General features: G+C 35.1%; 1 protein-coding gene across 9 annotated transcripts in view; it reads right to left on the bottom strand.

Moving 5' to 3' along the window:
- Nucleotides 1-1,173: 1,173 nt before the first annotated feature.
- The window catches only part of LMO3 (LIM domain only 3), a 57,100-nt gene continuing 42,437 nt past the window's right edge, over nucleotides 1,174-15,836 (bottom strand). For all 9 annotated transcript variants that reach the window (XM_059185953.1, XM_059185951.1, XM_059185946.1 and 6 more), the window contains 2 exons: nucleotides 13,859-13,984; nucleotides 1,174-4,112 (listed from right to left, as the gene is read on the bottom strand). In XM_059185953.1, the coding sequence (XP_059041936.1) occupies nucleotides 4,007-4,112; nucleotides 13,859-13,984 (232 nt within the window). In that variant the 3' untranslated portion in view covers nucleotides 1,174-4,006. The remainder of the gene's footprint in view (nucleotides 4,113-13,858; nucleotides 13,985-15,836) is intronic.

The following is a 15,836-nucleotide window of genomic DNA, read 5'->3' as shown; positions in this document are numbered from 1 at the left end:
CTCCATTTATAACCGCTGTTTCAACAGAGCTCTATTGTAATCATAGTGATCTGAGGGTGACTCATTAATTAATTGATGTTCTTTTTTATTATGTGCTATTGAGTTAATGAGTAATTTGTGTGAGATAATTCTCTGAACACATTGATTACTTGAGATATTTTCTGGGTCCTTCATACCAATGACATGCTGAATAGGTAGAAGACGGTGTTCGCTTTTCTGTGCTCATTATTCGTAGATTTGAGATGAGCCCAGACCAGCGCAGAGATGCACTAAGATGTTCTGACGTCTGGAGGACCCCAAGTCAGCCCAGTAAGAAGCTCTCTGAATGCTCAGGGCAAAGCCCGTCACATGGTAGGTACTCAATAAATGTCAATTAAAATAATGCCTATATTAACATTTTGCTCTCGATTGCCTTAACTTGCATTAAAATCACATTTAAGGAATATCTATAATGGTGTATTTAAGAAACAGTAGTAATCAAAAGGCTTTTGCTAAAATTGTATTCTGCGCTAATGGCCTATTACAATGAACATGCAGATTGTTTTTGCAACTTGCTGAAGTGAACGCTAAACATGTTTGGCCTGTATCATTTCTATGAAATCGTTTAGTGTCTATGGTGAGAGGAGCTTGCTTTAAGTGATAGTTAAAAGGAAACTACTTGTACATGGTATGTTTTACCACAGATAGAATTTTCAGCCCCGTTTCATTGCAGGCACAACATCTCTTCCCTGTAAATGTAGGATTTAGTTTTTTGTTTTGTTTTGTTTTAATTCATTATGAAGAAAATAGGAAATTTGAAATTGAGTCTGACGACAGCAACAGAGTTGCTTTCAGGCAGATCACTAGAAATTTGTGTAAATGTACAAAATTACACCCAGCGATTGTTACCTTCATTTTTGACAGTTTTATTTTCCCCACAGAAGTAAATAACAATAAACTACCTAGCTTGAAGATCTTAAATATAACATATGGAGAAAGCGCTTGAGGTACTTTGTCTATGCTTGTTATGATTTACCTTTTGAAAGTAAGTGTCCTTGCACACTTTATTCTTTTTTTTCAAGTGGACTGACTCAACGTACACTTTCTAGATATAGTCTTAGATTTTGCCAATTAAGCGCAATCAAAGAGTATAATACCCCTTTTATTAAAAACATAAATCCAAATATAAAAAAATGAATGAAAGAATCCAGCAGATATTTATTAAGCAAGATGAAAGTGAAATTACAAACACAGGTCAGCTTTTAAACTCAGCCAGCACTCTGGGGGAGTGGAGGTGCGCTGTCCTTCATCATAGGCAGCCTCTCTGAGATGCATGTTAGGAAGGGAGGTTTCACGGCTTGAGAAATCAAAGCTCTTTTGGAGGTGTCCTACTGGAGGCATCGGGGCAACAAGCTAAGTGACGTCAGGGCTACACAACACAAAGAGGAAAGGTGATGACAATTCAGGGACTTTGCGTAGTCAAGACAATTAGCTTAGTACTTCAGGTCAAAAATGCTACTGTTTATGGGCTATTAGCTATAAAATGACCCATTTCTGTCTGGTTTCACAATTTCATGGAGATTAGAGATAATCTAAAGAGATTAAGGCCTTAATCTTTAATCCAGGTAATTTTGCTTGTAGTAAAAAGCATAAGCATTAATTCCCGAAGGATTTGGGAAGAGAAAAGGCGATAAAAACTTGTTTGGTCTTTGGGTGGCAAGAATAATTGAACAGCTTCCAGGAGCTAAGAGAAGTTGGTTCCCAATTTACAAGTATTTTGACATATTGATAAACATAGGCAAAACCATTTAAATCTAAAAATGATAATTTGAAAAAGATACTGGCAATTATAATTTGACATCCACATGAATTTCAGACACCCTCTAATGGGGACTCACTGGGCTGCTTGAGAAAAACCACTTTTCACAGATGCCCGCACCCCACCGCCTTTTGTTTGGCTTGGGTTTTGGTTTTGGCTATGCGAGTCTTACCAAGGCCCCAAGGCTAAAATAGTAATTTCATGAGCCCCAAATAGCTATTTTTGAAAATTTTTTTCAATATATCTCAAATCTGGGGGACAAGTGACTTGAACACTCTTAACCATGAAGTATTTGTAAAAATACATATCATTCACTTTTCACAGAACCATTTCTTAAAAATGAGAGGCAATAGCCAGATTTACATGCATGTTCATAATAAAGCTTTGTTTTAAAACAAAAATCCACACCAGCATTACTTTCATTTTAATATTTTGGCCCCAAACCAAGAATTCAGGTATCACATTTCATTTTCATCTGCAATGCATCTATTGGCAAGACAAAGTATGTATGCAAATAACACCGGGAAATATTGTTTCCTATACAAGTGATCAAAAGGAAAAAGAAAAGGAAAAAGAAAAGAAAAAAGAAAACCCACAGCACTAAATTTGCTCTAGCAAAAATATGCTTCACTGTGCCTGTGTCAAATTAGATTTGTTGAAAAGTAGTTCTCTTGCCGGGAGCAGAAGCAAAGAAGCAAAGTGTGAGCAACCCAGAAGAAGGGATCATAGCCTTATTTTTATTTCCTTAATTGTAATTGAAATAATCGGTCTCCGTAATTTGTTTCTAGAAAGCTTTCTTCTTTATCATCTATCATGTTAGTAAGGGAAATTTTTCAGCTTTATAAAATGGAATGACAGATTTCAGCCTTAAGTGTGATATATTCTGAGCAGGTTAACTACTTAAAGAAAGCAGTAAGACATGTCAAACTTTTAAAGTCTTCACTTTTGAACACTAAAATAAGTGTCAGGTAAATACAGAAAAATATATAATCACCAGTTCTCAGCTCTTTGACAATCCCTTTGTTTCTCTTCTTCTAGAAGATTCTGTGAGCACTATGTTGCTCTGATCAAAAAAGTAAGCTCACTACTCAAATATCATCACAGCTTCAGTGTGTATTATCATGGTTTCAGTAGATTTGCACTCAAATCCTTCCAGTGCCAGAAATTTATCAAGCCATAAAGTTATTAAACCTTTAGCTCTTAGGGAGAAATCTGGGCAAAATTTTACAAGAAATTTATCGTTTTAAAATTACCTCATAATTGTGGTAACACTTGTCTCAAGTAACCCTTTGGAAAAATTTTACATGATACCTAAAGGCACTAGTTTACATAAGGGGTAAGTGGCTAAAAAAACAAAAAACAAAAAATTTTAAAAAAAGCCAAAGCCTTTGTGTAGGCAAAGAACACACACACACACACACACACACACAGGACATCAAAAGGATAACTGCTAAGCTTTAAAGTTATTCTAAAAATGGCACTTTTCACGTTGGTATAAAATGAAAGTGCTTTAAGATGAAATTCTTATGCATTTTTTAAAGCTGATCTTTAACCCCCTGAAAATCGGGGGTTATAATGACAACACTGATAGACTCTAAATCATCATGGTAATGATAGTGGAATAGTGGATGTTGCTAAAATGCTTTGTGTGTGTCTTCATTTCTTCTTCTTTTTTAAAGTATTTTAATGCTGATAGACTTGCTTTATATGTGTATCATCAGTGAAATTTGCTCTTCAATCCTTTACTAGAAAGTTACAGCTCATTTAAAATAGCTGGTAGATACAGAAAGCATAAATATACAGTAAGTTTAAACACTGATTGTACTGAATGCAACCATACAAAGAAGCAAACAGAACACAAATGGTAACACAATAAAACTGTATTACATTTGTGCTTCAAATATTACAATACATTATATACAATAGTCGAAAATAAACATCTCATGCCAAGTGACACAAAAACGAATAGCAAGCAAAAAAATCCAGCAATATGTACAGTACTTTTTTCTTTAATAATAAACATTCAACTCTGAACTGGGGCAATTTCACTACGTACAGGTGCAGTCCGCCTTTTATTCCATATAACCATCCTGCTTTCCTATATCTACGCTATTCAGTAGGTTCCTGTGTCAATTCTTATATACATGTGGAGCAAAAAAGATAAAAGAATGTAGTGCTTTGTATTCTTAATGGGGTGATGTTGATAGATCAGCGAACCTGGGGTGCATAACCTTCTTTCATTAAACCTTCTTCGTAGTCCGTCTGGCAAAGGATCATGTTATTCTTTAGGAAAAATTTGTCTCCAACGCAAAATCTGAAAACATTAAAAAAATAAAATGTGTTAAGATCATTTCACTCCCATCTATAGATTTGAAGATTTCTTTTCCTTGTAATAATGTTACATGGTGATTCCCTGAATTTGAAAGCTTGGTTTAGAAATTTGCCTTCGTTGTCAAAATTAAACGATGTAGATCATTTAATGAAACACTGCACACAAAATTTGATATCCTACAGTTATATATAAAAAGCATAGGAAAACCGAGGAAAACACCTCGGGCAGCAGAAGTGATTTTTATCATCACTTTGGAAAGAAAAAAAAAAAGAACTGATCTATATTTACAGACATTAAAATAAATGAAAGAATGATAATAGTATTTCACTGCAGTGATTATGGAAGATTTCACCAGTGGCCATTTATTCACTTTATTAAAAAAAAAAAAAAGTAAAAGGCATTAAAATGTATCAAATAATTAGAAAGTGGCCCATTTTTAAGCTTTCCATTTAAAGTTCCTTTTGCTCTGTTTTATTAAAATGTGATTAAATTCTGGTATTCTGGAAGTGATTGTTTTGAAGGAAAAGTTGTTTTAGCATCAGACTCTGATGCTGGGCCATAATCTTTTATTTGTGGCAAGTTCACCAACTATGAAATATTAAATGTCATTTCTTAGCTCACTCCCAATTAAACCAAAGGGAGTAACCTGAATGAACTTCTTAATATTGATGTGATAAATAAACTAGTTTCCAGTAGCTAATTATGTATTTTATTCTATAAAACATTGTTTAATGTACAAGATTGTAATGTTTTTAATAAGTGCCCTTTTGTATAATTTCCCAGCGGTGACACTTTGGACACAATTAAGGTCAGAAATAAATGCTTGTGCTGTTTCCAGTACATTTAACAATAAAGTAACTCTGGGGAGATCTGTATATATTTTTAATTGTAACAATTTAACCTTCAAACAGCAGTGTCTAGTAGAGTTGACCCAGTAAAACTACTTGTAATTATACAAGTTGACCTCACTGACCTTTGATAGTGGTCTCTCTTTATCAGATAGTCAATTTCGAATGATGTTCAAGCAGAAATCTTAGTGGATAGATTAAATTGTGTAGTGAAAGCAACCCTTTAATGTTTTGTGAAGTTGAAGGTTTAAATGAGGAGCAGTTGGACTGATTTACATTTGCAAAGATTGGAATGCTAGACAAACAGTGAACCTATTTATTTTCCAACTGGGTAGCTTTGGAAATTTATCCTTATTCTAGCTAAGTAGATAGAGGGGAAAATAGTGTAATAAAAAAAGTAGATTGAAAAGAATTAGCTTTCCTCTTAAAGGAAGATTGGTCTGTTTATTTGTGGAATTTACTTTTTTTCCCCAGGATTACTGCCTGCTGATGATGTTGATTGAAAGTACAGACTAAGCACTGATCTTGAAATCCTGGAGTTTGCTGTCAAGGCTATTGGATAGAATGAACATTCAAGTTTGAACCTTAAGTATATCTTCTTTTTATTAGTTGAAAACTATAAACTTAAATATTGTGCTTAAAAAGTGGCGTGAGAGTCAACGAGGTTTTGTACATTATCCTGATCATTAAGATACGTTGAATAAAAGGAACTATTTCTTCTGTTGGGCAGACCCAAGTAGTCAAATTAGATACTTATCTTTCATGTGAGATTACATAAAATAGCATGTAGGATATATCTGATTACTGCTCAAAACTTTCAGTTCATATTACTGTTGAAATTAATTTGAATAAGCTAATGACAGAATAGCACATCAAAATAAATAAATTCAACTAATACTCCTGTGTTCTAGCTAATATCACTGAATTTGTTTTTTTCCTAAAAACCAACTGAATTGGAAATACTCTTTCAACTCTATATTGACTAAAACCTTGCTTCAATTTTCTAACAAGCCCCCAAATTCTATTCACTATCAAACTTTTTTTTTTTAAATATGTTCTACTTAGGACATGAGCTCAGAACCCAGAGGTACTCACATGCTCTACCAACTGAGCCAGCCAGCCACCCCCCAAAAACCATTTTTTGTTTTTGTCATGTGAAGTTATGTCATTCTTACCTTCAGAAGCCTTGAAATTTAGGTAATTTTTGTTTGTGGATTAATAAATTTGGGGTAATGATCATGAGAAAAGCACTGAACCAAAAGCCTGGAGACCTAGTCCTGAGCCCTGATGCTACCCAGTGCAAGTTATAGGGTCATTTCATACTCTCTGAGTCAACTCTGTGTGGTTATGATAAAAGAGCTGCAGCACTGAATTATGTTAAAATAAGAAATATATGAGCAGCAGAGAGGTATATTGCAACAAAAAGAGTTCAAATCCCAACCTTCCACTTATGATATTGAAGATGAAACTTTATTTTCTCTTATCTTTAATATAACTGACTATTTAAAGTGTGTGTTAAGAATAGAATGAAGTAGGCAAAGCATTAACTCAGTGTTTGGAGTGTAGATAATTAAAATAGTCACCTTCTATAAAGTAACTTATTATGTGCTAATGCTGAGTATGTATATGTACAATTATTTCTATTTATGTTCAACTGAGAAAGTGAAAGACTCCTCCCCTAGAAGATAGATAGGATAACTAACCGCTTGTTTGCTTTTCTGTAAACCGCTGGCTTTTAGGTATAGACCAGGTTATTAATTAGGTTATTAATTGCTTATTAATCGCTCTTTTGCCCTTCTGTAACCGCTTGGCTTATAGAAATAATAGAGATGCCATGATGGCATTCCTACCTTCCCCCTTCTTGTTCCCCCTCCCTGCCTCTCTCCTCCCGCGCGCGGGCCCTCAGAACCAATCAGCTTGTTCCCCCTTCCCGCCTCTCTTTTCGCGCGCGCGGGTCCCCAAAGCCAATCAGCAAACTCCACGTATGCCTTTTTCAAAAGTTCTAACTGTCAACCAATCAGTTGCGCCCCACCCAAAACTTGTTTGTACCTGTCTATAAAAACCCGGCAACACCCCAGCCGGGGGTGCTCAGCTAGCAGGAGCTGCTGACCACCCGCAGGCGCGCGCTGACCACCCGCAGGCGCCTGCGTAACTAACAATAAAGAACCTCTTGCTGATTGCATCCAGTGGCAGTGTTGGATTCTTGGGTAAGGGGATCCGCGGGTCTTTCAAAAGTACTTATTGCCTTTTTCAAATGAAAAACCTAAGGCTTCCTCCCAGAATTTTAAAACACCTGCCAGTGCTCCATAGCTAGAATGTGTATGTTGGAGGAAGGAAACTGACTCTGGTCTCTTTGGGCTCAAGACTCATGCTTTACCTGGAAACAGTAAAGCATAAGGCTTTGAAATTAATATGGGTTTTTTGTATCGCTATTATTCCTTTGCATAGCATTAAAAAAAGTCTACCTACCATTCAACATCAATGAGATGTTGGTAATATAAATGGAATTTATCTAAAATAGTCCTACCTAAAATATTTTGTTGCTAATGTTGTCAACTGGACAAAGTACCTTTTTTTTTTAACCTTTTATGTGCATTTCAGTTTATGCTGAAAAGTCAAAACAAAACAGGATGTGGGTGAGAAACGTCACACTTACACATATAACTTAAAACAGCTTTGAAAGCTATGGCTAAAGCAGATTATAATTGCTTTGTGATTAGGATTGGTATACTCCTTTTTAAAAAAAAGATTGATTGATCAATTTGAAAGAGAGAGAGAAAGACAATGTTGGTGGGGGGCAGAGGAAAAGGGAGAGAGAAACCCTAGAAGACTCTACCCTAAGCACAGAACCCAGTGCGGGGCTCGATCTCATGACCTTGAGATCAGGACCTGAACAGAATCCAAGTTGGACATTTAACTCACTGCACCATCCAGGTGCCCCTGGATTGGTATACTCCTTTAAAATGTTCCATATATAAACATGAAGAAATTAGAGAAACAGCAATGCAGATGTTAGATATTTAACAAAATAGTCTATAACTGATTTTGTGAGAAAGGCTAGTTTTCCAATGTTATGAGCTCCTTTTGAGATTTAGCACTGGCAGAAAAAATATTATAGAAGCAGTGATGGCCAGAGAATACTGTAAGTATATTAATAGGTCAGGCTAAAATTCCTGAAAATAAGCTGATAATCTTCCTTGTAATCTAATCCTAATTGCTTGTGGTATAGTCAGTTCAATTAATTTTGCCTTCATTACAAAAAAAAAAAAAGTATGTTAAGGAATAAAAAGATGCTCAATCAGATTACTCAGTCATTTAATCTTGATGTTATGGAGTTAATAATAAATTTAATTTCCAGATATTTTGGAATGATTCTAATCGAACTCACATGCAGTTTTAGAGACTTGGGAAGTACAGAAAATAAATATAATTAATTAATCACCCTTCTATGGGGCTTAGCGTAGTTTTAAGCAGTTATCAGAAGACTGCAAAGAAGCCTCCATTTGTAACCTTTTCACATCCTTTCTAAGATTGAAAACGTTAACTTAGTCATCTTATTTCCCTAAGGGCAGTGGCTATCAATTATAATTAGTTCCCAACTCCACAGTACTTTAAAAAGGGTGGGGGATCCAGTCCATATTTCAAATGTCTCTATTTTCTATGTAGCACCCTCCATTACTACAGATGGAGACTTTGATGCTGTACTTTGTTTTCAGTGAGAGGTACTGATTATATACCCATCGTCACACCACTATACACCGTGAACAAATTTACTCTCTTCTCCCAAAGACTGTCCCGTTGTCATTACATACTTCATTCCTGATCAGCTTTTCTGCACCAACTTACAACACCCATATCCCAAATCATTCAAAGTCTACCTTGCTTGAATTTCACTATATCTATTCCCATTTATAGTTATTCAGTCAGAAAATAAAATACCTCTCTTGAAGGAGTCCAGGGCTTATATCAGATCTGAGTTGAAAGACTAAAACCAGACCCTCTGGGTTCAGATTTTGAGTCTACCATTTTCTATCATTGTTTTCTAGGGCAAGTTACTTAAATTTTCTGTACTTCAGTTACTTCATCTATAAAATGAGGGCAATAATAGTATCTCACTTTATTGAGTATTAAATGAGCACATGTAAAGCAGAACAGTGTCTAGTGTATGATGGGCGCTATAGAAGAATTCTGGTATCATTATTTGTTAATGACAATTTTTTTTTCACCTCTGCTTAAGCTGTTCCCTAACCATGACTATTTCTTCCTGTTTTTTCATCTGTTTAAATTCTTTTAAAAAAATTCTTTAGTTTCCATTCCCTCCATCAATACATTCCCTGGCCATGCCAACTCATTCTGATCTTTCCCAAGGCACTTATTTATTGCCATATCATTTACTTTGGCATTTCAGATTTCCTCCTGAATGGGTAACAAGTTTCCCAATGTGCGCTGCAGTGCTGGGGTAAGTGCCCATGAGTTATAGCTCTTTTGAACCCTCTGAAATACCACCATAAATTACATGACCACTTGAGGTGGGTGGTCAGTAAATACAGGTTAAGACAGATTCATCCCCGAACCAAATAGTTTTAAATAACAAAGGTATTTTTAGATGGATAATATAAATTCGTGTTCATTTTGACTCATTCGTTGACTTCCTACCTTTAAATTTCACCTCCTCCTGATCCTCATGCCATTCCCTCCTTCTCCATATCCTGAGTAAACTCCCTCTAATCTCTGAGCATTCTGAGCTCTTTTCATTTCCTGCACACATTAAATGCTTTCACACTTCCATGACTTGCATGATGCTTCCATCTGTCTGGAAAACCCTTTCCTCATTGCTCCTTGGCTTCCTCATCCTCCCCAACCCCCACCAGACACAATACCTACATTCCAACCAGTCCTAGGGAGTTCCGTTTTAAAACCCAGCACATCAACCCTTTGATGCTTCTCTAAGACTTCAAGAAGGACAGACCTCTCTTTCCTCAGTATAGATCTGTTTAGCATCGATTACACTCTTCTGTGAGTCTTTGATGTCCTGTCTCTCCCATAGCTTTGAATACCTCTAAGAGAGAAACTGGTTTTTCTTCACCTTTCTTTCCAGAGCCTAGCATAGCGCTTTTATTCTTTAGTGTTAAACAACTCTACGTCTTTGAGGCAGTTTCATTACAAACAAACATGTTCTTTCCTTTTCTTGTAAAATCATCGTTTAGTTTTATAGAATTGTCTAAGGAGGAGGGGCTTGGTCACCTTTAAAAAATTAACCTATTACACAGAATTCTTCAATTCTGAGTGAGATACAGTTATCATCTAAGATGCTCAAAATAACATTCCTCTGCTTCTGTTAATAAAGAAAAACAAACAATCAAACAAACACCTTAGATGCTTAATTCAGGATTCACATCTTTAGCCATACCCCCCTCTCCAAAGAGCAAAGAAGGTATACACAAGAAACAACCAATCCTGAAAAGTTATTTTTACTACCATTTTGCAAACACTCAGAAATGCTTTCGATCTAAATGATCTTTTGATTTAAAAGTTAAGATGAAATGACTGCTAAATAAAATTCATAAGCATTTATAATACCACAGTCTCAGATGCCAATAAAGTTTGCTTAAAGGAAAGTGCCTATAAATTACCTGTTTGCTTTGTGTTTCACTTGAAAAAGTACAATGCTATAATAATAGTTTGGCTACTGAAAGTATAGGCTCATGTGGCATATGGCTTTATTGGAGAGGATTTCCCCAGCAAATGTCAAAGTAGAAAGAAAATCTCCTATGTTGAAAACCTTCTGTATTCAGAGTAACAAAATTTGTCTGCTTTGCTTGACTGATGAAGATTAGCTGACTTCTTACATTAAAGAAGTTTGTCTTGTAGGGGCTGAAGTGACAAGACAATAACTAAGTGCTAATTGTGCATAACCAGCACTAAAGATATGCAGTCCCATTATGGCATGTAATAAATGAAGCAAACATGGAAATATATTAGGTACTTTAATAATGATACTAGAATAGTATTTTGCAGCAATAAGAATGTGAACAGTTTTAGAGTCAAAATTTAGGAGTGTTTGTCTTACTTGACTGAGTTCTACTGAGGAGATAGACTTAATTGTGAATGCAACTTTTTATTTCAATGGTGAAATAAAATTGATATATGCTTTGTAAATAGCATTAACAACCTACAATTACTTTGCATCATAATAGAATTTAGGCTGGATTTAGCCCTTGAATAATGTTTTAATTTTCTGTGTAGAACATGGATAAAATAGGGGAGACTGCCATAAAGGAAAAATGGACATAGGGCATAAACAGGCCATTCCCTAAAAGAAGAAATAGCAAAGGACCACTAGAAATCAAATAAATACTAATTAAAAATTATAATGGGATACCATCTTTCATCCCTCAGGTGACAAGGGTTTCTTTTTAAATAATAACTCCCAATGCTAGAGTGAATGGAAGGGAATACATAGCTTTTACATTTCTGGTGTGAGAATAATTGGTATAACTGTTGGGGAGAGCATCTTAACAATATATAACATTTTAACAGTACATAACATAAACCTTTAAAAGGGTTATATACTTTGTCCAGCGCTCCTGTGAATTTATCCTGACACATACTTGAATATTATTTGTTTGTAAATATTATGTTGATAATATTATGTCGATAATATTGGTAATATATCAAGTTGAAGAAATAGCTTATACATCTGACAAGAGAAGACTGATTTAACATATGAAACTCTACTCATAAAATAAAACACAAGAAGGCTTAAGATATCTTAAAGAATTTGAAAAGCATGCTATCATAAATGAAAAAGTCCAAATATCAAACACTAGTATTCTTCCCTGTTCTTTTTCTTTAAGCTGCTCAAATGTATCATAAAATATATGCTATATAACACCCATCATATATGCATAAGAAAACATATGGCCAGCTATACACCAAAATATTAAAATGCCTTTTTTTTTAGAATAGTAAGACATGGGGCAATATGATTCTTTATCCCTTTTTATTTTCCAAAATTTCTACTATGAATATGTAACCTTTCATAAAGTAGAAAAGAAGTTAAGTGTTATTGTTGCATGAAGATAACTGTATTTGCATGGATGCTGTTAGTGGATCAATAGGGCAAGGAAACGGAAGTATACTAATGCACCTTTAAAATATATACACATACATGTATATGTGCATATAAATGTCTGTATAAATGTGTAGATATTTATATTCATGTGCCTATATCTTTACACACATACTTGTCAATTTATTTTTGGCTAAAGGTCACCATGGACTGAATTAATCAGCTTTGATTCCAAAAGTTTGTGCAGACTTAAAGTGCCTATAAGATGACTTTTTGAATTATTTCCTGGATAAATTAGATATTCAGGTATACTGGCTTAGGTATACTGGCAAGGTATACTGTGCACTACTCTGAACATCTCCATTTAGCAGGAAGTATCATTGAGATATATCTTTTTTTTTTTTTTTTTTTTTAGATACATATCCTGTATATAAACCAAGTTAGTGGCATATGATTTGGTAAAAGTAAATTGTAAATATCAAGATAAAAAAGCCTATTTTTTAGGACCAATTGTGCTCTGGTATTTTTAATATAAATTATTTCATTTAATTTTCAAAATCTGTAAGATAGGTGTTAGTGTCTTCATTGTCAGGGGGTAGAAACAAATCTCAGAGATGAAGTAACAAGACTCAGGATGTCGTATCTAATATACAATGGGGCTGGAATTTGAATCCATTTCTTCCTGTAAAAATCATGTCCTCTGTGCCGTTCTACACAGGGCCTCATAAAAAGACGCTGCATTGAACAGTAAAGTAGTACAAATCACAGTAACTGAGAACATGATATAATAAATGTGGCCTGATTATATAGTATGTCCAGGTGTTGTCACTCTCGTCTTGAATATATTTTCATTAATATCCATCAAGTGTAGTAAATTTTTAAATATATTTTAATGATAGATACAGTTTCATATTCTAATATCCTCTGCATATATCATATAAAACAGGCATCAGTAGTGTATGGGTCCCACTGGAAATAAAAGTTACAACTTTCAGAGGGAAAAATGGAATAAAGTGATAATATTTTTAGATGAAAGAGTTCTCTGATACTGGCTAATCCAGCTCCTTTTTGTTGTAAATGAGAAAACCAAGATCCAGAGAGCTAAAATGCTTGAAGGATGGTTATACATCTTGTGAGGGGCGAAGCCCAGCCTAGAATTTAGGTTTCTAGATTCCTTGTGCAATACTCTTCCCCTTTGCCTATGCTGCCCATCCAATGCTGATAAGTGTTAAATTATTAGCTATTTCTGGCCTCATTCCCAAGGAAACTTAAAGCAACTTAAAAAGTACATATAAAACAAGGTTAAAATTCAAGATGAGAAATCAAGAGACAGGGCAACCAAAAATAGGAAAACTAAGATAAGACACATCACCTCCTACAAATTCCTGTATATTTGACTCAGGGCAAATGTGTTGGGTCACAGAACAAAAAAGTGAAGATTTTAAGCCTACTTTTAAAAGAATATTTTCAAGATACTTTTAAAGTTTTAAAGTAAATTTTAGGGATATTCTAAACCTACTTTTTAAAATGACAGAAAAATAATAAAGAATGAATAAGAAGAAAACTAAAATAGCAGTGTCTTCATTGCTTCTCACATTCTGCTATAGGTTGCTCTTTCTGCGGGTAGAAGCACAGTTTTAAGACCTTTCCTCCTCAGTGCTTTCTTCCTGGCACCCGATGAATGTTTGCAGAAAACAAAATGCTGAGATTAATAGCCTTAAGTAATATATATAATTCCCATCAATTAAGTAAATAACTAGCAACTAGAGGTTTGCCACTTTTTAGACACGGGAATGAAACCTGCTTACCTCTGATTACAAAGCTGACATGCAAAGCAGTCCAGGTGGTAAACGTTGTCCTTGGCCCGCATCACCATCTCAAAGGCAGGGATGAGCTTACTACAGGCGGCGCAGTTCCCCGTTACACCAAAGAGCCTGGAACAATAAACATTTTTCTCAAACTCTTACAGGGAGATCTGAGATGATGACTAGAGAAGGTGCCAGCACACCCTGCAAAGCTATCAACAGGCAATGCCTTATGATGTACACAAGCACGTTTTATCCTCGGCAGATACATAAGTATTCCTCTCTGATACATACTCCGTTGACCTTTCTTGATGAAAATCACATCTCGTTTGAGAAGGAAAGGAAAAGACAAATACATCAGGAAGCTTACATAACCACACACAAACAAGTCAATGGAGGTGAATTCGTAGCAAAAAAAATCTTCCACTTGATAGAATATGCAGTAAATAGAAATGCAACGTAACTTTGATCTCACTGACACGTAGTAGCCATTTTCATTGGAGAAGAAACCCATTTGAAGGACTCACTGTTTTCTGACATCTAGTTACTAGGAGGTTTGCCATTATTATTAAAAGAACATTTATGTACAAGCCATTTAAATAGTCAAAAAACATCAGAGGTGCGTGCACCTTATGGCCCCATACCATAGTTATAGCTCTGATTATGTTATTCAAGTAGCACATTAAAGTAAATGAGGCTGTAAACTACACAGAGCTGGACCAGGAGTTGAAACATAATATATTGAAAGAACCAGTGGAACTGTCCAGGGAAAAGGTATTTTTTAAAAATCCTATTTGCGATAGATTCCTGAAAATAGTTATTGTAATGACCTAAAAAAATAGTACAAATTAAAGTGTCTCTATAGTTTCATAATGGGAGGAAATAAAATATTTTACCCATTTGCACTGGCAATATTTAAACCAAGTTTCTTTAAAGTTCTTAATGGTGGTGAAGAGTTATTATAAATAATATTCCAGGCATAGCAGTTAATGCACTTTTTAACTAGGAAGCAAACTAGATGAAAAACACCACATCTGCCAGTTTTCTTTTTTCTCCAGCATCAGGCTGACAGGAGAAAAATATAATGGTTCTCATGGGAAAGACCAAATTAAAAGCAGTTCTAAACTAATGAATTCAAAGGTGCTAGGGAGAAAACTCATTTTATTTATAAAAGTGTACTTTAAAAAACTTAGTCTTTCATTTTATTGAATTTAAGGATTACGCGCAAATGTGCTGAAGTTTCTCTTCTTGTAGTTTCTAAATACTCCAAAGACAGGTCTTTGCTTAAGGCATGCATATTCATTCTCAAGTTCATAACCATTTCCTCTTACCAGGCTAATGACAACTGTTGGAAAGAGCTGTGAGAATGGTTTTCAGGATCTGGCAAAACATGTAATAAATGTTCATGCTTATGTTTTTCTTAGATTGTCTCTTGAAGAACATAAGCGCCTTGAGGGGAGAAGGTGTAAACGCTTTGCAAACAGCTTGCCTGTATAATCCGTGCCCTTGATAAGAGGGGAAGGAAGGTTTATATTCAAGAAGACTAAATTCAGGATTGTTAGACGCTGTTTTCCTGCAGGAATTAAAAAAAAAAAATTCTAATAAGGAGTCTAACTCTAATCACCTTTGTGTTCCTGGTGTACAATCCCTATTTCAGGAAATGATTTTTCTCTAAAAACAGCTTCATTGAAAATAAGTATCTCACACACATCTCCTCCTGGCGTCATTGCAAACGAAACCAACCCAAGGTAAAGCTTTCGTCCTGTTCTTCTGGAAGCAGAAATTTCCCGTCCCTCCTACCATTTCACGTTCACTTTTCAGGGCACTTCACGTGACCCACTCAAGAGTCACGACCCTGACGCATGCCATTTGTTCCTTCCGTTCTTTCATTATTATTATTATTATTTTTTGGAAACATAAGGAAGTCTTAAAAAGTTCTTTATTCTACGAATATAGATGCACTTGTGGGTTAGAAAATGTG

The sequence above is a fragment of the Mustela lutreola genome, chromosome 8 (assembly GCF_030435805.1).
Source record: "Mustela lutreola isolate mMusLut2 chromosome 8, mMusLut2.pri, whole genome shotgun sequence".
Classification (NCBI taxonomy): domain Eukaryota; kingdom Metazoa; phylum Chordata; class Mammalia; order Carnivora; family Mustelidae; genus Mustela; species Mustela lutreola.
This window is presented reverse-complemented; position numbering and strand designations above follow the sequence as displayed.